Source organism: Chiloscyllium punctatum, chromosome 5 (assembly GCF_047496795.1).
Source record: "Chiloscyllium punctatum isolate Juve2018m chromosome 5, sChiPun1.3, whole genome shotgun sequence".
NCBI classification, from domain to species: domain Eukaryota; kingdom Metazoa; phylum Chordata; class Chondrichthyes; order Orectolobiformes; family Hemiscylliidae; genus Chiloscyllium; species Chiloscyllium punctatum.
In genome coordinates, this window is record NC_092743.1 from 19672409 (window position 1) to 19694549 (window position 22141).

At 40.7% G+C, this 22141-nt stretch overlaps 1 protein-coding gene across 7 annotated transcripts in view; it reads right to left on the minus strand.

Annotated features, from left to right (window-relative positions):
* Positions 1 to 22141, minus strand: part of LOC140476930 (receptor-type tyrosine-protein phosphatase mu-like) — an 887393-nt gene that overhangs the window by 230805 nt on the left and 634447 nt on the right. For 4 of the 7 annotated variants that reach the window (XM_072569881.1, XM_072569880.1, XM_072569879.1 and 1 more), the window contains exons 13-14: positions 10566 to 10602; positions 7412 to 7486 (exon numbers count right to left, since the gene is read on the minus strand). In XM_072569881.1, coding sequence (XP_072425982.1) covers positions 7412 to 7486; positions 10566 to 10602 — 112 coding nt within the window. The remainder of the gene's footprint in view (positions 1 to 7411; positions 7487 to 10565; positions 10603 to 22141) is intronic. The other 3 variants (XM_072569884.1, XM_072569883.1, XM_072569882.1) reach the window with 1 other exon arrangement.

Below are 22141 nucleotides of genomic sequence, written 5' to 3' on the forward strand. Positions count from 1 at the left end.
AGGTCTTGTCACTTTTGAGAGATCCAAATCGTAGCTATACATCTCGCCCACAAACTTTTATTTCCTAACAATTTATTCATAAACCGGCAGCCACTGAATGATCACAGAATCACTTAATATCTGTGTGAATGAGATAACTAGCATCGTGTAGTGAGTGCCTTAGCACTTGGAGGCTTTCTTTATCAACTTCCATTTGCACTGTTTACCACTTAATGTGATGGAATGTCAAAAGTACATTTATCGAAATTGCCTTTCTCTCATGTAAGTCAGATAACGAAAAAAAGTGCCGGGAACATTGAATTTATGTTGTCAATGCCTCACATGCTCCACTGTAACACAGTATCACAGTGCACAGAATGAGGCCATTCGGCCCTATTATGAACTCTAACTTTTGGAGATAAATTTGGAATGGAGAAGAATGAGGCCTGATTGGAACACACAAAATTCTCAAGGGATTTGACAAGGCTGATGTGGAAAAATTGCTTCCCTTTGTGGGAGAGTCTAAGACCAGAGGGCGTAAACTCAACATAAGAGGCTTATTTAAAACAGACATGAAGTTTGTTTTTCCCTTATAAAGGTTAGTGAAGTGGTGAATTCTTTACTGTTGGGTCATTAGGATATTCAGGGATTAGATTACTTACAGTGTGGAAACAGGCCCTTTGGCCCAACAAGTCCACACGGACCCTCCAAAGCACAACCCAGGGCTGAGATAGAGAGATTTTTGATCAACATGTGAATAAAGGTTTATGGTGAAAGGGTAGCAAAGTGCAGTTGAAGATTATAAGATCAGCCATGATCTCACTGAATGGTCGGACAGGACTAAATGGGCTAAATGGCCTGTGTCTAGTTCCACATTGGACTCCTCAATGAATAGCCGAAAGGATGACATGACAAAGTTTCACATTTTATGAGTTTCATTGTAACAAAGGTCTAAACGCACAATTGATAAGTGCTACCTTTGTAGAAAATTAATACTTTAAACCACAAAACAGAATGTCCAGTTTTCCTTTTAACGCCAGTGAAAATACAATGCGCACATGTATGCTCCTTTATTTAGACATTTTGTTCTTTTGGAATCAGTCAAAGGTGATTCTTAGCTCCCAAGGGTTTACCTCTGGTTGTTTCCTTTGTCAGCCTGGGAATATTTAATCTCAACTCTGTCTGTCACAGTGATGAACTTCCACTGGAGGTTCTTCCTCTAGTACAGACTAAAGGAGTTTTTTTTAATCCTTGTTTTAACACCTCATGATTTGCTCTGTTCAGCATGAGTACAAGCTCCTAACTGCAATCCTCCCTCGTGAGGGACAGAGTCTTGCTGCTTATAGGTGTCTCCCCTCTCCCAAAACCTGGCAGGCTAACCTTGTCAGTTCAAGGATATCTGAAACCCTTCCTCTCTCAGAGCCCATGAGGTGAGATTGAGGAGACTCAGCCAATCAAAAGATTCACATTAGTTTCCTGGCAGATCTCAGAACAGGACGCAAGACCCCTTTTTTTTAAACTTAAATTAAGATTATAGTCCCAAAACCTGACACCCTCAATAACTTCATAATTCTAACGGTGTTTAGATTAGAGTAGTGCTGGAAAAGCACAGCAGGTCAGGCAGCATCCGAGGAGCAGGAAAATTGATGTTTTGGGCAAAAGCCCCTCATAATTCTTGCAGCCGATTGTGCCTGTGCTAATACTTTGGTCAAGATCATATATTAGCTCCTCTTCCCTCTGTCTTTACAGAGCTCTGTAATTTATTTTCTCCTTAAGCAATTATTCTGTTTCCTTTCCAAAGTCCCAGTTGTGTTTTCAGGCAATGTATCCCAGATTACGACATCTTGCTGTGTTAAAGGAAAACTTTGCTCATATCGCTTCTGCGCCTCACATCGATACTTGGAGATCTCATCATCTCATCTTTGTTTATTCTTGACTTAAAATATTAAAGCATGAACCACACAAGTTACCTCATTGTTAGAAAACTGACATGAATTTTACAATCGCTGGCATTGTCAGTTCATCAAACAAAAACCTCCAAGCTTTTCTCTTGCCTACAGATGCCTACTTGAAATGGGGTGGAGCTCAGTCTGTTCCTTTTTGTTCAAGATGCCCAGTGCTGGAACGATATATTTGGCTGACAGCATCAGCTCCAAATTAACTCGATTTCCCACACAATCACCATTTGCCAGTGAGAATGGGGGAATCTAGGATGACTTTACATTTTCACATTAGTTATTACAAGAGGTCAGCTGGTAGACCACCTACTCAACCCCTACTACATTCCCAAACGTAATCACCTTGAACCATATCAGGAATAAAATCTGTTTCCTTCTGAAAAATGTGATTAATGTACACTAGGAAGTATCAATAGAGAAAAAAGAAGTGACTATATTTGGTTAACATAAAAAAAGCAGCAGGAGTGAAGTTAATTGTGTTTTTAGAGTGAACTAAATGTACAGAAAGCAAAGATGTATTGCCAGGTATTTGTTTCAATAAAGTATTATAGACCATTCTTACATGGGTGCCCACTATGTCGGCTCTTAACAGCTTCACATTACTGTGCTGTGTCATAGCTTGGAAAACCACAGTTGAAATATAAATTTATCACAGAAATACAAGAAAAAGTGGGCGATAAATCATAAATGACATTGGAAAGCATTAAAATGCATTTGGTTTGTATTGCAGAAGGTATGAAAGTCTGTTTCAGCTTACATCAGACTCCTTTGAGACAGTTAACCCTGACCCTCTGCAATTGTACCCACAGAATCGCACGAGATTAAAATATAAAACAGTTCACCCTTTACCCAGCACATCAGGCCAGATGAGAAAAATCCCCCCACCCCCCACCCCCAAGTTGCTAAAACCTTTTAAATAGGGTAAACTAATATTTAAATAAATTACCACTTCTTTCAAAGTTGGATAAGGTGATAGCATATGGCTTGTGCACTAACTAATGCACATTGTCACTTTGGTAAGATTGCTGGAAATCTACTTCTGTTGGTTTATTTTTAGGTATCACATGTCAATTTTGGTGCCATATTAATGTGTTGGCAACTATGAATCATACCCAAAGGTTATGACATCCTCATTACTCTTTTGCAGCCTACTGCCACCAATCACCTTTCTGATATACTGGTCCCCATCTGTACTCAGTCCTTGGAACACTTTTCATTGAAAGACTAACACAGTAAAGTACTTTCTACCTTGGCTTTAACTTAATCAGAACTGACCTGGCAAGTGGAGAGAGTCCTTGCCCGCTGTTCAAAATAACTTAATATTTCATCAATCATCTTCTGGTTTTGGGTAACGTAAAAACAGATTTAAGGTCTGGAGGACAGTCACTCTTCAAACAAGGCAGACTTTTCCCTAAGTAAATACTTCCCGTGGAAATTTGGCGAACATTGCAAACACAAAAAGATGCTATTCCACTAAATGTTGCCATAATGCGTATTATTTCTAACTTGCGTTAATTTGACCTATGATTCTTTGATCTTCTAGTTAGGTACTTCCAACAAAATACAGTAAAAGGTTTATTCCTGATCTCCAGCCATTCCAAACCACCTTACTGTCAATGGAGTACCTTGGAGTGTAGACATTATTGTAATGTCAAAAACATGGAGGCAAGTTGCACAAAGAAGATTGTGTGAAGAGAATGTCATAATGACGAGATAACCTCTTTTCAGTTGTGTTGGTTGAAAGATAAGCAGTGGTTGAGCTATTTGCAAGAATTCATCATCCCTTCTTTGAATTAATATCACAGGATCTTTGAAATCCATCTCTTGGGCTGAATCCTCAGCCAAAAGGTAGATGAAAGTGAGGCATTGCATTTTAGTAAAAGAAACAAGGGCAGGACTTATACAATTAATGGCAGGGGCCTGGGTAGTGTTGTAGAACACAGACACCTGGGGGTTCGGTACAAAATTCTTTGAAATGTACGTCGCAGGTAGATGGGCATTTAGCAAGCTTGCCTTCATTGTTCAGACTTCTGAGTGTAGGAGTTGCGCAGTCATGTTAAGGTTGTACAGGATGTTGGTGGGGCCACTTCTGGAGTACTGTGTACAGTTCTGGTTGCCCTGCTATAGGAAGGATATTATTAAACTGGAGAGGGTTCAGAAAAGATTTACTAGGGTGTTGCTGGGAATGGAAGGCTTGAGTTTTAAAAATAGGCTGGTACTTTTTCATCAGAGTGCAGGAGTTTGAGGGGTGATGTTATAGTGATTTATAAAACCATGAGAGGCATAGTTAATGTGAATAGCAAAGGTCTTTTCCCTAGGGTGGGGGAGTTCAAAACCAAGCGGCATATTTTTAGGATGAGAGGAGAAGGTTTCAGAAAGGATATGAGGGACAACTTTTTTACACAGAGAGTGGCAAGTGTGTGGAATGAACTGTTAGAGGAAGTGGTGGATGCAGATACAACATTTAAAAGACATTTGGATAAGTACATGAATAAGTACATTGTTTGGAGGGAGATGGGCCAAATGCAGGAATTAGTGTTGTTTTGGAAACATGGCCAGCGTGGATTAGTTAGACCTAAGGATCTGTTTCCAGGCTGCATGAATCTATGAGTTTCTGACTTCCAGACATGCAGTGTGCCGAGGAATGGCAGATGGAGTTTAATTTTGAATAATGTATGATGCTGCATTTGGAAAGGCAAATCAGGGCAAGGCTTATACACTTAATGGTAAGGCCCCTATGGAGTGTTACTGAACAAAGTGACATTGGAGTGTAGGTTCATAGTGCCTTGAAAGTGGAGTCCCAAGTGGACAGCATTGTGAAGAAGACATTTGGTATGCTTGCCTTTATTAATCAGTGCATTGAGTGTAGGAGTTGGGATGGCATGTTGTGGCTGCACAGGATGCTGGTTAGGCCACTTTTGGAACATTATGTGCAATTCCAGTCTCCCTGCTATAGGAAGGATGTTGTGAAACTTGAAAGGTTTCAGAAAAGATTGACAAGAATGTTTCCAGGGTTGGAAGGTTTGCAATAAAGGGAGAGGCTGAATAGGCTGGGGCTATTTTCCCTGGAGTGTCGGAGGCTGAGGGGTGACCTCATAGAACTTTATAAAACCATGAGGGGAATGAATAGGGTGAATAGACAAGGTCTTTCTCCCAGGGTAGGGGAGTCCAAAACTAGAGGGCATGGGTTAAAGGTGAAATGGGAAAGATATAGAAGGGATCTGAGGGGCAACCTTTTCATGCAGAGGGTGGTGCATGTATGGAATGAGTGGCCAGAGAAAGTGGTGGAGGCTGGGGCAGTTACAACATTTAAGTGGCATCTATATAAATTGGAATGTTTAGAAGGATATGGGCCAAATGCTGGCAAATTGGACGAGATTAATTTGGGATACTGGGTCAGCATGGACGAGTTGGACCAAAGGGTCTGTTTCCATGCTGTACAACTCTATGACTCTAAGACTCAGTATGGCAGTGGAATGCCAGCCTAGATTTCATGCTCAAGTCTCTGAAGTGGGATTTGATCTTAAGAATTTCTGATTCAGGTATCAGAGCACTGCCAGCTGAAACTTAGGTAACACTTTCAAATATTGAGGCCTTATAATAGATCTAGACTATCCAGAAAGCTACAGTGAAAATAGACATTCTTCCACGCCACCAGGATAGTTGAAAATTGCTCAGACAGCATTGCAGTTACAATGTTTAAGTTCTCTGTTAACTTCACTGGTGAATGCACAATTTTGGGTAGTCAGGAAGGCAGAATTGTCTGAGCAAACAGAGGTTATCTGATTTAATATGGAAGGCACAATAATTGTTCATTATGTTGCTGAGATGGGCAAACGAGATATCAGCCAGAATTCTCTCTGCAGGGCAATTTCAGTTGACTACTCCTGGAAAGTGAGTATCTGCATATATTCAATGGCAAGAGATCCTCTCAGCTGCAAAGGAGATGGATGGGAGATTTAATAGAGCCATAGAGTCAAAGAGATGCACAGCATGGGAACAGACCCTTCGGTCCAACCCGTCCATGCTGATCAGATATCCCAACCCAATCTAGTCTCACCTGCCAGCACCCAGCCCATATCCCTCCAAACCCTTCCTATTCATATACCCATCCAAATGCCTCTTAAATGTTGCAATTGTACCAGCCTCCACCACTTCCTCTGGCAGCTCATTCCATACCCATACCACCCTGTGTGTGAAAATGTTGCCCCTTAGGTCTCTTTTATCTCTTTCCCCTACAGTGATACACGATTGTGATAGATTTAGGTAAGGCAGAAAGAGGAAAGCTATTTTTAGTGGATAATGCTGCAAAGGTTTTGAGTAAGAAATGGAGGGGTGAGTCTGAGGAGTAACCTTTTTTTACACAATGAGTGGAAATGACCTGGAATTTGCTGCCCTATGACAGTGCTGGAAGTGGAAACAATGTACCATTTCAAAATGGGCACATGAGGGAAATAAATGTGCAGGACTCCGCAGACAGAGTGAAGGAAGAAGACTCAGTGACTACTCAACAGAGAACCAGCAAGGACTCAAATGGCCTTCGTTTGAGTCATAATGATTCTGTAATTTCCCTTCTTAACCCTAAATGGCCATCTGAGATGCTGAGCCCTAGTTCTCAACTCAATAACCAGGGAAATGTTTTTTCCTGTAGTTACTCTGTGAAGCCCCTTTAAAAGTTTATATTCAATTGCACCATCTTTCATTTTTTGGAAACTCGAGGGAATATTAGGCAATTCTCACATCCTTGGAATCAGGCTATTGAAACCTGTGGGGATCCAGAGCTGGATTAGTGGTGCTGGAAGAGCACAGCAGTTCAGGCAGCATCCAAGGAGCTTGCTGCCTGAACTGCTGTGCTCTTCCAGCACCACTAATCCAGAATCTGGTTTCCAGCATCTGCAGTCATTGCTTTTACCTCGGGATCCAGAGCTGTCTAGAAGCAGAATATTAAATTTTTAACAATTCATTCATGGCATATAGGCGTAGCTGACTAGGCCAGCTATTCCTGCATCAATCTTCTCTCTACATTGACTCCATGGATGCAAAACCATACTTGTGGAATTTTGGATGAATTGTTCCAAAATACTAACTGTGCCTATAGCATCCAAATAGTACCCTTGTTGACTATGTTAGAGGCTGATTTTGCATTTCTTTCTTCGAAAAATACACAAGCAAATGCAGTTTTTCTCTGCTCAATTAAGACTTTGCATTAGGTTGGGTTTGTCACATATTAGGCCCAATTAACCGTTCACAGACAAAATGCAATTTGAAAGCATGCAGTGGAGAGAGATCCTACGTGCATTGGTTAGTTGCAAACTTCCAAAGGCAGACACAACACAATGAGTTTGCTGTGTGGAAGGTAACAAGAGAAAATAAAATCTCTAAAACTGAAGAGAGAGAGAGAGAAAGAAAGGGAGTGAGTGAAGAAGAGGCAAAAAGAATGGCATGATGATTTGGTCTGTACTTGAACGTCTGACCTGTTAGTTGGTTGTCGCCTGCAGCAGGGGCGATGCGAATGTATGGTGTTGTAAGCTGAGTCACAATTATCGCAGCTAAGGCAAAGGAAGATTTTCCAGGTCAGCATGCATGAGAAAAAAGCCAGACTGAAGCTAGACTAGTAACAAGAATTACTTAGCGATCATATATAATATGCTACCATATGTTTAAGAAAGTGAGCAATACAGACAACTTAACTTGAACATTTCTGAGAAGAGGGACATGTGGCCAAAGCTTTCTGCTGTGCACATATCAGGGTGAATGCAAGAATGCAAATTTCACATGATCTCAAGAATTTGTACAACAGGAGAAAAGGGTGCTGTCTGGCGGGTGCGTGAACTCAAATTGGCCAAGGCTTTGACATGGGGAAACCAATGGTCTTGCCTTGGCCAATCCGAGGACTTGTCAGCCAATCAGTCTCCTTTCCTACTGTAGTATAAATTGTTGTGATTGGTTGAAATTCGGCATTCTCGCATTTGTCCTGGAGATCGCAAGATAAACAATTTTGGTGACATATCTTTCTTTTTAGTAATATTCAAGTTCTGCACTACCAAGTGACAATGTTACTTATTCTGTTGAGAATCCAAATAGTTTGGATATAAAATAACATAAACTCTTGCATCAATTTATTAACCCTTAAAGAACTGTATTTTTGTCTGATAACATTAGAGGTGAAAGAAATAATTGTTTAATTGGCTTCATAACTTACCGTAACATAGCTACTGTGCAAATAAAAATGGTACTGGCTTTTTCCTCATTTATTTTCCAGATATTTTCCCGTCCCTTCTTACACCATGTTCCAGTCCTCAGCTGAGAGCACAGGTGTAAGCCTTTTGCATTTCAGCCAGAATCCATGCAAATGAGTTCATTTTAAATAGGCCTCCAATTTCTCTCCTTCTTTCAATATGATGTGTAGATGTCAGTGTTGGACTGGGGTGGACGTAGTTAAAGATCACACAACACCAGGCTATAGTCCAAACGATTTATTTGAAAGTATAAGCTTTCGGAGTGCTGCTCCTTCATCAGATGGCTGTCTGTTTCAAATAAGCTGTTGGACTATAACCTGGTGTTGTCTTTGAACATGGATAATGTTTCCCTCTCTCTTCTTGGTCAGTCATTTGTTCTTACCCAATTTTTCCCTCTACTATTAATAATGTTCTTTGTCCCATTCAATGCTTTGTTTTGGTCAGGCTTCCCCACAACTGGGATTGTGATCATATTATACGGGGTGTCATGGACTGTAACAACTCAGTGCTTGCAACCTAGAATATAGTATGCTATTTAAGCCAGAACTACCATAATTGTGACTTAAATTTTCTCATTTTAAATTGATGTATTCCTTTCCCTCTTGTTGTCTCCTGAAAGTTAACTCCACAAAATAGCTCCAGCTTTTCTGACAGAATGGCTGGACCAAATCATTGGCTATTCCACAGCTGATAGCAATCTTGGTCTGCCTGGCAGTTCAAAAGGTGAGCTTGTTGAAGGGAACAGCACTAATGCCTAATGTAGCGACAAGATTCTTTCTAATTATGTTGCTGATGGATTGATTGATGAGGCCAAGATACATAATAATTTTATGCTGCTGCACTGCTGCCTCATCACCTTAGGTTTTAAATGGTACTATTGTGTAAGTGGTCGCCATAGTGACAATTACCATTTCTTTTGTTTTGCTTCAAGCAGAGCTGTTCTAGAAACGGAAACACCGAGATAATGATTTCTTTTCTCGGTTCAACTTAATTCTTATTTGTGAGAAAGGTTTGGCAATTTGCAGTGGGTGCTCTGCACTGCATGGACCAGGACAGCACTAATTAGGATTATGATTGACCTGGCAGCATTGATGGCATTGTGCAAGGATGGACAATGTTGAAATGACAGCGTGCAAGCTCAATGACACGTTTTAAATATATCACAGTTACAGCAGTCATTCCAGATTAAAGACAATGCTTCATCAAGCCACGCACGCTTAACGTTATTCACACAGTGAATTTAAAATGATCACCCTTCACTTTTGAACAGTGCACTCAAAGGTTGTCCATTGTATTACTGGCCATGTTTTCAAAATCCACAAAAATAACCCCAAAATGTTTGGTACATCCAAGTTCTCCCTTTTTCTCTTGAATCCACTAGCTTTCACCAGGGTATGGTTCCCAACTGACCAAATGTAATCCTAGAGAGGGAGGTTTTGAATATCCTGCAGGGTTTCTCCCCACTCGACAGAATAACTGCAACTAAGTGACATAAAAATCAATGACTCTGTTTCGGAGTGTCTCAATGGCTCTTCCAATGAAATCAAAGCCAAAAGAGGAATTCCCCTGCCTAATGCCACGCCCATGCAGACATTCACAATTGGAGCACAGAATTTAACTAGAATGGAGGTCTGAACAATGCCTGATGCTACCTGTGCCTGATATCCAGGCTCTGGTTGAAACCAAATGCTGTTGCTCAACAGTTGCCAAGACTGAGGTAGTTATGTCGCCCAGCACTGTGCTTGGTTTGGCTCAGCATGACACAAGACATTAAAACTGCAGTGGGGTTAACACATATCATGTATATGTGCCTGGTAGTTTGGAAATGAGAGTCCTGCTTTAACACATGGGTTTTGTGCTCCCATTGTAAATCATTTCATAATTCAGAAGAAGACACCGGCTATCAAATTGGAAGTAGTCCTTTGAGGGTTAATAAAATCACAGTAAATGGGTACCGCAGCAAACCAGGAAAACAACAATAGCAGAGAACGAGCAACAAAATTCATCAAGTTACCAATATACAGTCATATTCAGATGCATGCTAGAACCAATCTGATCTATGTACAGCAGAGTACAGTTAAGCAAGGAGAAACTGCCACAGAACTAATTATCAGAATCATTTTCAGGCATTCAAAGGTAAATAAAACTTGTGTTGATGAGCTGATGAAACCAAAATATACACACAAGTTTTGAATAATCAATTTATAAAGAATTATCAAAGCATGTAGGAGACTTAATGTATGAAGGTGAAAAGAAAACATTTTCGCTGACATTTTGGCTGTTGAGAACATACATATTGTCATGCATTTTAAATGCCTTTTCAATTAGAAAGACAAGAATATAATGGCAGATGTCTGCAGTAAGAAGAAAGGTGAGAACTAAGACATACCTTTTGTGGCCACCCTGACGCAGTCAATTTTGGTTTCCTGTGTTAAATGAAAAGAGAAACTGTCAATTTTGGTGCATCAGCTAAAGCAAACATAACCTCATCACTAACTCTATTTAAAATCCATCGATAAGACTGACTTGGAGGAACAGGGACGTGTTTGGTAACATATTAGCAATAGCTCTTAACAAATTCAGAATGTATGCCAGCTGTTGACAATTGGAATGAAATGTACTTGGCATTTTAGATAAATACTTCAGTTAACATTTATCTAACAACCAGAGATATTAATTGGCAAAGGCAGAAAACAGCCTTCACTTCAGCACCTCTTTGACCTTGAGTGATGTACAGAGAAAGCCTCTGCGACATATCTGACAATTATTAAAAAAAAAATCAATGGTGCTTCAGCTTGGCATTGGCACAGCAATGTGAAAAGGAAGCCATCACTTTGCATAGCAAAACACTTCCAGATTGCTATAAATAAGCAGAGTTCATCAGAGGCAATTTTTACACGCAATTCCTGCAGAATTTATCAGGCAGCCACGAAGATAAATTTGATTTGCTTGAGTCTAATTCACAAGTTCTCATTTATTTAAAGTGAACCCACAATGTAACAGACAAATACAGATGTATGGACTGACATTCTGGGGTAGAAGGATATTGAAGTGCTCAGAACTGATTACTAAGAAAGCATTGGGAACAGAAGTGTGCAAGAAATAGAAAAGGTCATTGAGCATATTGTACTCGTCACTTCTAAATCACATGTAAAATCTGCTTCGTCATGAGCTTTTCCAAATCATGTTATCTACAGACAGAGAAAATATTTTGTGTTGTTCTTCCCTTTACTTCAAACGGAATGAGAAAATAAATAAATCAATCCTACAAATCTTTCAATAATTACATTTTAAGTTGCCTTTCTGAGCAACACACTTCCATGGTCCTATCATCTCAGAATTTGTCTTATTTTGGAACAAAGGAACATGGGTAAACCATTCTGTCTATCGAGTCAACTACAGTATTCAATGGGATCCTGAATGATCATCTGAATACCACAATGTAGATGTGACCGTCCCATACTAACTGCAGATCTACTCAGTCTCATATCTTTACACAAAGGAAAGTGAACCTTTGGAAGTCTCGATCCAGAGAGCTGCAGAAGCTCGGTCACTGAATATGTTCAAGGCGACAACCAACATATTACTGTGCTGGGTCAAAATCCTGGAATTCCCTCCCAAATGGCATTTTGGGTCAACCCACAACAGGTGGACTATCGCAGTTCAAGAAGGCAGCTCACCGCTGCCTTTTCAAGGACAACTAGGGATGGGCAATAAACGCTGGCCACCGATGTCCACATCCCACAAATGAATAAAGCAAAAGAAACGTTCTCGCCTATCCAAGTCCCTTGAAGCCAACTTGCATTTTATTCCCACCTCACAATTTTATTTCTACCTTTTTTTTGTGTCATAGAAATAAAGAATATAGGAGTTGGAGTTGGTCATTTGAACCGTTGCCTGCTCTTCCATTCAATATGATCATGGCTGATCTTCATGCTCAACACCCTAATCCCAGCCTCTCCCCATATCCCTTTATCCTTTTAGCCACAGCAGCTACATCCACCTCCTCTTGGAAATGTTTTGCCCTCAGTCTCTGTGAGAGTGAATTCCACAGGCTCACCATAATCTGGGTGAAGACATTTCTCCTCATCACAGTCCTAAAAGGTTTACTCCTTATCCTTAAACTATGATCCCTGGTTCTGGATACCCCCACCATCCATTCTGTCTTAGCCTGTTAGGATATTACATGCTTCTATGAGATGCCCATCCTTCCTTCTCAACTCTACTCAATAAAATCCTAACCGACATCAGTCTTACCATCCCAGGAATAATTGGTAAATTTTCACTGTACTACCTCCATTGTAAGAAAATTCTTCCTCAGATAAGGAGACCAAAACTACACACAATATTCCAAGTGTGACCTCACCATTGCCTGCTTAAATGCAGCAAGACATCATTTTTGCTCTGCACCTATACCTAAAGAAAATATGAAAATTGTTCCCCACATCCAAAACATTGATATAGATTATGCATGGATGTGAACGCAGCACTGATCATTGCAGAATTCTGCTAGGTACAGTCTGTCAATGTGAGAATTATCTGTTCACCCAACAACCCTGCTTTCAGTATATTAACCAAATCTCAGTCCATACTAATATAATAACCCCATTAGCTATACTTTTGTTTATTAACTTCTCGTGTGGGACCTTACCAAAAACATTCTGGAAGTTCAATGCATGCAGTAGAGGGAATGTCACTGGACTGGCAAGACAGAGGACCAGGTTAATGTACTGGGGACAAGGGATTTGAATCCCACAGTGGCAGATGGTGAAATATGATTTAACTAAAAATCTGGAATGAAAATCTAGTCTAATGGTGACCATGTCACCATTATTGATTGCTGAGAAAATCCATTTGGTTTATGAATGCTCTTTGGTGAAGGAAAGCTGCTATCCTGACTTACATGTGACTCCAGACCTACAGCAATGTTAACAAGTTGTGAGAAGATTTGTAGCTCAGGTTAAGGTTCTGGATGTACATTTGCTCGCTAAGCTGGAAGATTTGGTTTCAGACGTTTCATTACTAGGTAACATCATCAGTCAGATTCCAGATGAAGCATTGGCGGTATGGCACCCTTTTTATTTATGTGTTTAGGTTTTCTTGGGTCAGTGGTGTCATTTCCGGTGGTGATGTCATTTCCTGTTCTTTTTCTCATGGGTGGTAAATGTGTTTGTTGATAGAATTCCGGTTGGAATGCCATGCTTCTAGGAATTCTGACGTATGACTCTGTTTGGGTTGTCTTAGGATGGATGTATTGTCCCAATCAAAGTGATGTCCTTCTTCATCTGTATGTAAGTATCTTTACATTTCAGTTATTCAGGTTTCCGAATCTCTTGATCATGTAATATTTCTGCAAGATTGAAAACCCCAGGACCTGATCAGGTGTAACCTAGAACTCTGTGGGAAGCTAGGGAAGTGATTCCTGGGCCCTTTACTGACATATCTGGATCATTGATCGTCATAGGTGAGCTGCCAGAAGTCTGGAGGTTGGCTAACGTGGTACCACTATTTAAGAAAGGTGGTAAGGACAAGCCAGGGAACTATAGACAATAGACAATTGTCTATTGTCTATTGGAACTATAGACCGGTGAGCCTGACATCAATGGTGGGCAGTTTGTTGGAAGGAATCCTGAGGGACAGGATTTACACGTATTTGAAAAGGCAAGGACTGATTAGGGATAGTAAACATGGCTTTGTGTTTGGGAAATCATGTCTCACGAACTTGGTTGAGTTTTTTGAAGAAGTAACAAAGAGAATTGATGAGGGCAGAGCAGTAGATGTGATCGATATGGACTTCAGTAAGGCTTTCAACTAGGTTCTTTATGGGAGACTGGTTAGCAAGATTAGATGTCATGGAATAGAGGGAGAACTAGCCATTTAGATACAGAACTGGCTTGAAGATAGAAGACAGAGGGTGGTGGTGGAGGGTTGCTTTTCAGACTGGAGGTCTGTGTCCAGTCTAGTGCCACAAGGATCGGTGCTGAGTCCATTACTTTTTGTCATTTCTATAAATGATTTGGATATGAACATAGGAGGTGCAGTTAGTAAGTTTGCAGATGACACCAAAATTGAAGGTGTAGTGGACAGTGAAGAAGGTTACCTCAGAGTAGAATGGGATCTTGGCCAATTGGCCAATGGGTTGAGGAGTGGCAGATGGAGTTTAATTTAGATAAATGCGAGGTGCTACATTTTGGGAAAGCAAATCTTAGCAGGACTTATACACTTAATGGTAAGGTCCTGGGGAGCATTGCTGAACAAAGAGACCTTGGAGTGCAGGTTTATATCTCCTTGAAAGTAGAGTCGCAGGTAGATAGGATAGTGAAGAAGACGTTTAGTATGCTTTCCTTTATTGGTCGGAGTATTGAGTATAGGAGTTGGGAGGTCATGTTGTGGCTGTACAGGACATTGGTTAGGTCACTTTTGGAATATTGCATGCAATTCTGGTCTCCTTCCTATCGGGACGATATTGTTACATTTGAAAGGGTCAAAAAGATTTACAAGGATGTTGCCAGAATTCGAGGATTTGAGCTACAGGGAGAGGCTGAACAGGCTGGGGCTGTTTTCCCTGGAGCTGAGGGGTGACCTTATAGAGGTTTATAAAATCATGAGATGAGTGGATAGGATAAATAGACAAAGTCTTTTCCTTGGGGTAGGGGAGTCCAGAACTAGAGGGCATAGATTTAGGGTGAGAGGGGAAAGATATAAAAGGGACCAAATAAGCAACTTTTTCATGGAGACGGTAGTGTGTGTGCATGGAATAAGCTGCATGAGGAAGTGGTGGAGGCTAATATGATTGCAACATTTAAAAGGCATCTGGATGGGTATATGAATAGGAAGTATTTAGAGTGATATGGCCAGGTGCTGGCAAATGGGACTAAATTAGATTGGGATATCTGGTCGGCATGGACGAATTGGACCGAAGAGTCTGCTTCTGTGCTGTACATCTCTAAAACTCTGCGACTCTAAGACAGGTGCAAGTAATTATTTATTTTCTCCGCCATTTCCCTGTTCTCCATACTGCCACATTTGTCCCAGATAGCCTAGATTTTACAGTCGGTCTTTACATTTCTTGTCAACTTGTATTCATAATCTATTTTCCATTTCTTTATCAGTTTCTTTACTGCATTCTAAATAGATTCAAATTCTTGAGCTTCTCACTTTTTATGACTTCTTATCAGCCATTTCCTTCAACTTTTAACATCTTTTGTTCGCCACAGTTGAGTCACCTTTCCCTTTGGCTGTTTGTGTCTTTGAAGAATGGATATATATTGTAAACCATGAAATATTTGTTTGAATACTATTTATTACCTGCCCACTGTCAAATATTTTAGTGAATTTTCCCATCCACCACAGCCAACATGCCCCGATACCCTTGATTTCTTTTACTCAGATTTTAGACTCTCGTTATATAATGAATTATATCACATTAAAACTAAACGTGAAATTTTATGATATTATGATCACTATTTCCCAATGTTCCTTTATAGCAATGTTATTAATTAATCGTTTCTCATCGCTTGTTATAAAGCGAAAATAGAAGACCCCCCAGCTGGTTCTTTAACATACTACTGCAGAGATTCACCTATCTCATGCGGTCCCATTTGCCACAGAACCAGTCAAAAATCTAATGCCCTTCTTCCTATACCAGCTCTCCAGCTGTATACTCAATAACTCAATTCATTTATTCTTGCGCTCTTGAGGTCATCGGATTTAAAGTAGTATTGAGCTTAATGTCTTTGAGGTCCTAATTTTTAGCCTCTTTTCTTGCTCCCTAAAATCTGCTTTCATCCCTCTTCCTACCTAAATTATTGGTACCAATGTGAACTATGACCCTTGGTTGTTCTTCCTCCCCAAGAAAGATTTCCTGTGACTGCACTGTGATAGCCTTGGCCTGCCATCAGAGAGGCAACGTGTCATCCTGCAGTCATGTCTATAACCATAGAAATACTTGGCTGTTCTGTTCACGAATGAACTCCCTATCAGTACTGCCTTTTCAATTTTCCTCCTCCCCTCTTGTGCAGCTCAGCCACCCTTAGTGACACTAACTTGATATAACTGCACTCCTCTGGGGAACCACAGCCCTCATCAGTATCCAAAATGGAGAAGAGACGAATGACCGGGATACTCTCAGCAGATTCCTGCCTAGCTTGTTAGGCTGTCTGGCAGTCAGTCCTTCCTCTTTGAGCTCCCAAACTGATGGTGTGACCAACTCTCTCAATGTTCCATCCGCGTAGCTCACTGCTCCCATTGGCTCCAAAACCCAGAGCTCAGCTTCTGCAGCTGGTAAGACTTGAGTATCTTTTGGATATCAGAACCAATACTTGAAGGGCCGGGGGCAGAGATATCGTGAATGAAGAACAATCTCTGGTACAACTAGGGCTAAGAAGTATTTCTTGTTACTCTGTAGCTGTAGTAATTCTTTTAAACAGTCAATGCCTTTGGGTATCAACAGGCCAGCATTTAGTCTACATCACTAATTGCCTTTGTGAAATGGAAAGCTGCTTTCTTGAACCAGACCAGGTAAGAATGGCATATTTTCTTCCCTAAAGGACACCAGTGAACTAGATGGATTTTTAATGGCATTTTGGGTAGGGGATTATATGATCTCCACTGCTAATGCTAATTTTTCATCTCAGATATTTTGCATGCAGATGGTATTGAACTTAATAAAGACAGAGTAAAATAGCTTACTCTGACAACAAAGTAAGTTGATTAAGGGATCTGTGCTATGAAAATGAATGAAAACATAGCAATGGAAGGGGTGGCACAGTGGTGAGCACTGCTGCCTCACAGTGCCAGGGAACCCCGGTTTGATTTCACCTCACTGCCTGTGAGGTGTTTGCACATTCTCCCCATGTCTGGGTGAGTTTCCTCCCACAGTCCAAAGATGTGTAGGTCTGGTGGATTGGCCATGCTAAATTGCCCATAATGTCCAGGGATGTGCAGGTTAGTGGTTTAGCCATGGGAAATGCAGGGTTACAGGAATAGGATAGGGGAGTGGATCTGGGTGGGATGCTCTTTGGAGGATCAGTGCTGACTCGATGGACTGAATAGCCTGCTTCCATATGGTAGGGATTCTATGAAGTTGAAGGATAACTGCTGGCCACTGTTTCTCACATGTCCTGTTCACAAATGCACATCTGCGAGTCAGAATGCTTTCTGTATTTAGATATGGGAGATTAGAGGAAAAGACTATAAAATGAGGAAATGTACAACAGGCAGTTAGTATCTGCGGTAAAAATAAGATAGGTTAATATTAACAGGTCCCAGCATTAAGAGATGAACATACACATTACTGGAATGAAATAGAGAGAGGTGGGTGTGGGTGAAACATAGGGAAACAATGAAACAAACACAAAGAAGAACTGTTCAGAAAAAGAGTTGCGAGATACAATAGATCATCTCAGAGAAGGAATAGGGATAACAAAATTGAAGAAATGAACCTAAGCACATGGTAAATATAAGGTCAGTGGGAGACCTGACCTGGGCAAGAAATGGGTGAAATGGAAGTGACAGAATCAAGGCTGTGGGTCAGGCTTGAAATATAGAGAGAAAATCCATTAAAGTACAGCATGTTTGACAGTGCCTAAAAGGTAGAGAACAAGCAGACCCTTATCTCATACCAGCAGACTGTGCTAATTACGAATATCTAGATTAGTTTCCCTGCAGTGTGGTCCACACTGAGCCTCGCACTCATTTCCCTATTCACCCTGACTGATGCACCTAACAATTTAGCATGGCCAAACTACCGAACCTGCACATTTTTGGATTGTGGGAGGAAACCAGAGCAAACCCATGCAGACACGGGGAAAATGTGCAAATGCCACATAGATAGTTGCTCGAGGCAGGAATTGAACCTAGGTCCTTGGTGCTGTGAGGCAGCAGTGTTAACGATTGAGCCACCATGCTGCCTGAAACAACAAAGCTGCTCCCTTCTGAATCACAGAATCCTTACAGTGTGAAAACAGGCCCTTTGGTCCAACGATTCTCCACCAACCCTCCAAAAAGTATCCCACCCAAACCCATTCCCCTACCCTATTACTCTACATTTCCCCATACCAATGCACCTAACCTACACATCCTTGATCACTATGGGCAATTAGCATGGCCAATTCACCTAACCTGCACATCTTTGGATTGTGGAAGGAAACCGGAGCACCTAGAGGAAACCCACGCAGACACGGAGGGAATGTGCAAACTCCACACAGACAGTTGCCCGAGGCTGGAACCAAACCTGGGTCCCTGGCGCTGTGAGGTAGCACTGTTAACCACTGAGCCACTGTGCTGCCCCCAGAGCTGATCCACATCATTAGAAAGTCCTGCTGTGAAAATCAAAAGCTACAGCTGATGTTTGAAGTTACCGGTCAGTCCTCAGGTCAGAAGTTGTTAAGCTTACAGCAGAAAGATAATTGATCATAAAACCTGTGATACACTTTACTGTGTCAAGGCAGGGCAGAGGACAGAAACATGAGAGAATTGGAATTAAAATACGAAAGCACAGTAAGATCAGGGATGCTGTTGTGGACAAAACTTGGTCTGAAAAAGTAACTATCAACTTTGTAATGCGGAGCAGAATACAGCAGTGAATACAGGGTCCTACAGCAAAGGAAGTGCAAGTGAATTCTAATGAAGAGCAAAATATATGTGACTGTAGGCATTGGTGAAAGGATGAGATGTATTGGTAGGTACCAGACACCAGAAGGTTATGGATCAGAGAAGAGTGAACCAGAGTCCCTCATTAAAAAAGGGAGAAGCGCAAGATATATTTGGTGACTGGAATAAACCACAAATATTGGAAATGTAAAAAACTGGTGGAACAGTTGATGAGAGTGAAAGGGACCTCGTAATAATTTGCTGAGAGGAGGGGGAGGATGTGTGCTTAGAAATGGAACAATTCAATCCGGCTGCATATCACTTTGAAAAGCCAAAATGCTTCAGGTAATGCACTACATTTAGAACTATTATTCCAATACCTGCAGAATCTTTAACATCGAACCAATTAGGCATATTATTTTAGAAAATTAAAATAAAGAGGATGCACATGGCAAAATATTCAAAGGAACGGCAAACTTCCTGTTTTGCTGAAAGTAACTTAAGAAAGCATTCCCAACTGACACTTGATACTCAATTAAAACATTGTCAAAGATCAGCATTGCTTCAAGGTGTAACAACAACACACCAAAGGCCAAATTATAAACATGAATTAAAATCATCCAGTAATTATCTCCTCAAGATGAAAATAGTTATTTTCTTTCAGTGTCTCTCTAGATTTGTTAAATGCTAATAGGCAATTGCTTTTAAGTTTAGGCTACTTTTTAAGGAATATTTATCATCCTTAAGGAAGCTGGAATAAATACACACTTAATTCAATGCAAACTGCTTTACTTCAGTGATTACAAGTTGGTCCATTTTTAATTTTTTTATCCTCCACCTCCCCTTTTCTGATTCAGAGGATTGGCTGTCATGCCTCACACAACGTTACCTCATCACCAATGCTCAATTTTATCCTACAAAACACCTGAGGTGACTCAACATCCTATCTTTCATCTCATCCCATTGGGAAATCTCTCTACTTGATATGCATTAGCAGGAGTTCTGACAAGTTAACTCTGTGGAATGAGGGCATTTTACCTTTTTACTTTGTGCGTGTTCATTATTGTACTAAACAGCCAGCTCCCCGGACTTCCAGATCAATAGCAATGCAACTTTGAAAACAGCATGAATTATCGGTGAACAATGCAGCTTTATTTTTAAATAGCTATGTCAATTGAATACAGGGGGTCAACACCTTCAACATATTGTCTAGCTATCACCATTGTTAACAGCTAACCCGAGAATGCAACTTTTTAAAAAAAACGTTTTGTGATTTACACATAAAAGAAGTGAAACTATCATGGTATTCAAACAGATGAAAGACTTAACAGACAATCAATTTTTCAATGTATAAATTCAGTTACATCACACTGTAAATTTTTGCTATAAATTCTGTGTGTTAGGATTGAGCCCTCCACTATCACCTGATGAAGGAGCGACACTTCGAAAGCTAGTGTACTTCCAATTAAACCTGTTGGACTATAACCTGGTTTTGTGTGATTTTTAACCTTGTACACCAAACTGGTTATGCATTTAAATACCAAGGCGTGTTTTGGTTTAGAAAAACAGCAATACTCTTCTTCATTAACTTTCATAGGAACCCTGGTGAAAATGAACTCTTTGGACAACAGCTACTTGGATGCTGCCTGAACTGCTGTGCTCTTCCAGCACCACTAATCCAGAATCTGGTTTCCAGCATCTGCAGTCATTGTTTTTACCATGTCTGAAAAAGGCTTGGTAATGCTGTACCCAGATAATGACCAGTCCAGCAACATTTACTTTCACATTATTTCACATTTTGCTATCACACACAGGGTGATTGCCATTTGGTGAAATGCCAGAAGATTGGGCATTTCTTTAAGTTTGCTCCCTCTCATGATTAGCACACTGAATGTAGAGTAGGAAAAACTAGAAGGGTGGAGAAGTTTCAATAAAGAATGTTCAATTAGCAAACTAACACGCTTTATTACCAGCTTTCCGAAGAGTTATTTCTCTCGCCATTGGATATGGGCATTGTTGGCAAGATCAGCATCAATCGCAATCCCTAATATCATTTGAAAAGTTGGTGGTGAGTTGTTTTCTGGAAATGCTGCAATCCATATAATGTTGTGTTTTTCTACAGAGAGTACCAGGCTTTTGACCCTGTGACAGTGGTGGGACAACAACATAGTTCCAAGTCAATATGGACCTTTGACTTGGAAGGGAGTATTCAGATGGTGGTGTTTGCATGTGCCTGTTGCAAGTTTTAAAGGCTTTGAAAGCAAATGTTAAAGAAGCTTTGATGAGTTGCTGAAGTGGATTTTGGAGATGGTGCCCGTAATGGAGGAAGGGAAGACTTAAGTTAGTCGTTATGTGCCAATCAAGCAAGGCAGCTTTGTCCTGGATTGGTATTGAGCTTCTTCATAGGAATGTAGCAAATAGATACAGGAGTCGGCCATTTGGTCCATTGAGCACATTCTGCCAGAGGTGTTGCTGGGCCTGCACTCACCAAGTAGGTGAAGAGTACTCGAATATATTCATGCCTTGTGTGTGTAGACATTGGGGTGGCTTTGAGGAATCAGGATGTAAGTTACTCACCACAGATTTCTCAGTCTTTCCCCGTTCTCATTGCCACTGCGTTTACATGATTTATCCATTCAATTTCTGGTCATTGGGCACCAAATTGATTATTGAAACCAGGATGTTAATAATGATGGAATTCTACAATAGCAATTTAGTTTAATGTTGAGGGGCAGTGGTTGGATTCTATTCTGTTGGAATCACTGCCTGGCACTCATGAGGCACAAGTGTTCCTAGTAGTTGGCAGTTGCTACAGGAGATAACAGTAGATGTGTTCCTTGAATGTAGAAAAGCTAATTTATTGTACTTCAAACAAAGCTGCTTTATACCAACTGAACTCTTGCTTAGTTAGTTCCCAGTTCACGTAACAGAAGTGTGCTAAAGTGTGGGTATATAAAATACCCAGGACACCTCTTGTGGTAGAGTGATAGAGTTCCTACCTCTAAGTGAGGAGACTGGGTTCAGTCTGTGGTTCCTGATGTGCGTATAATGTCTCTGAACAGATTGATTAGAAAATCTCCATAATACACAGGAGTAATTACTGAGCTTTTACTCCAGATGGCTGTCTGCGCTTTCGGTCAATGTTTGAGCTGGTTACTTCAATTTTGCAACTTATCCTTGCTAATATGGGGCATTGCAAGCTTTGCTATTGCATGGTCAGCATTGAGCTCAGTACAGACATAACCACCAAGAAGCAGACGATAACCTATTTTATGAGGAACCAAATGGGCAGACCAATGGTTTTTCATGTTTAAGTAAGAGGCAACATGGCCATTGTCCTATGAGACCATACGGCTGTTCGCTCCTTAGAGA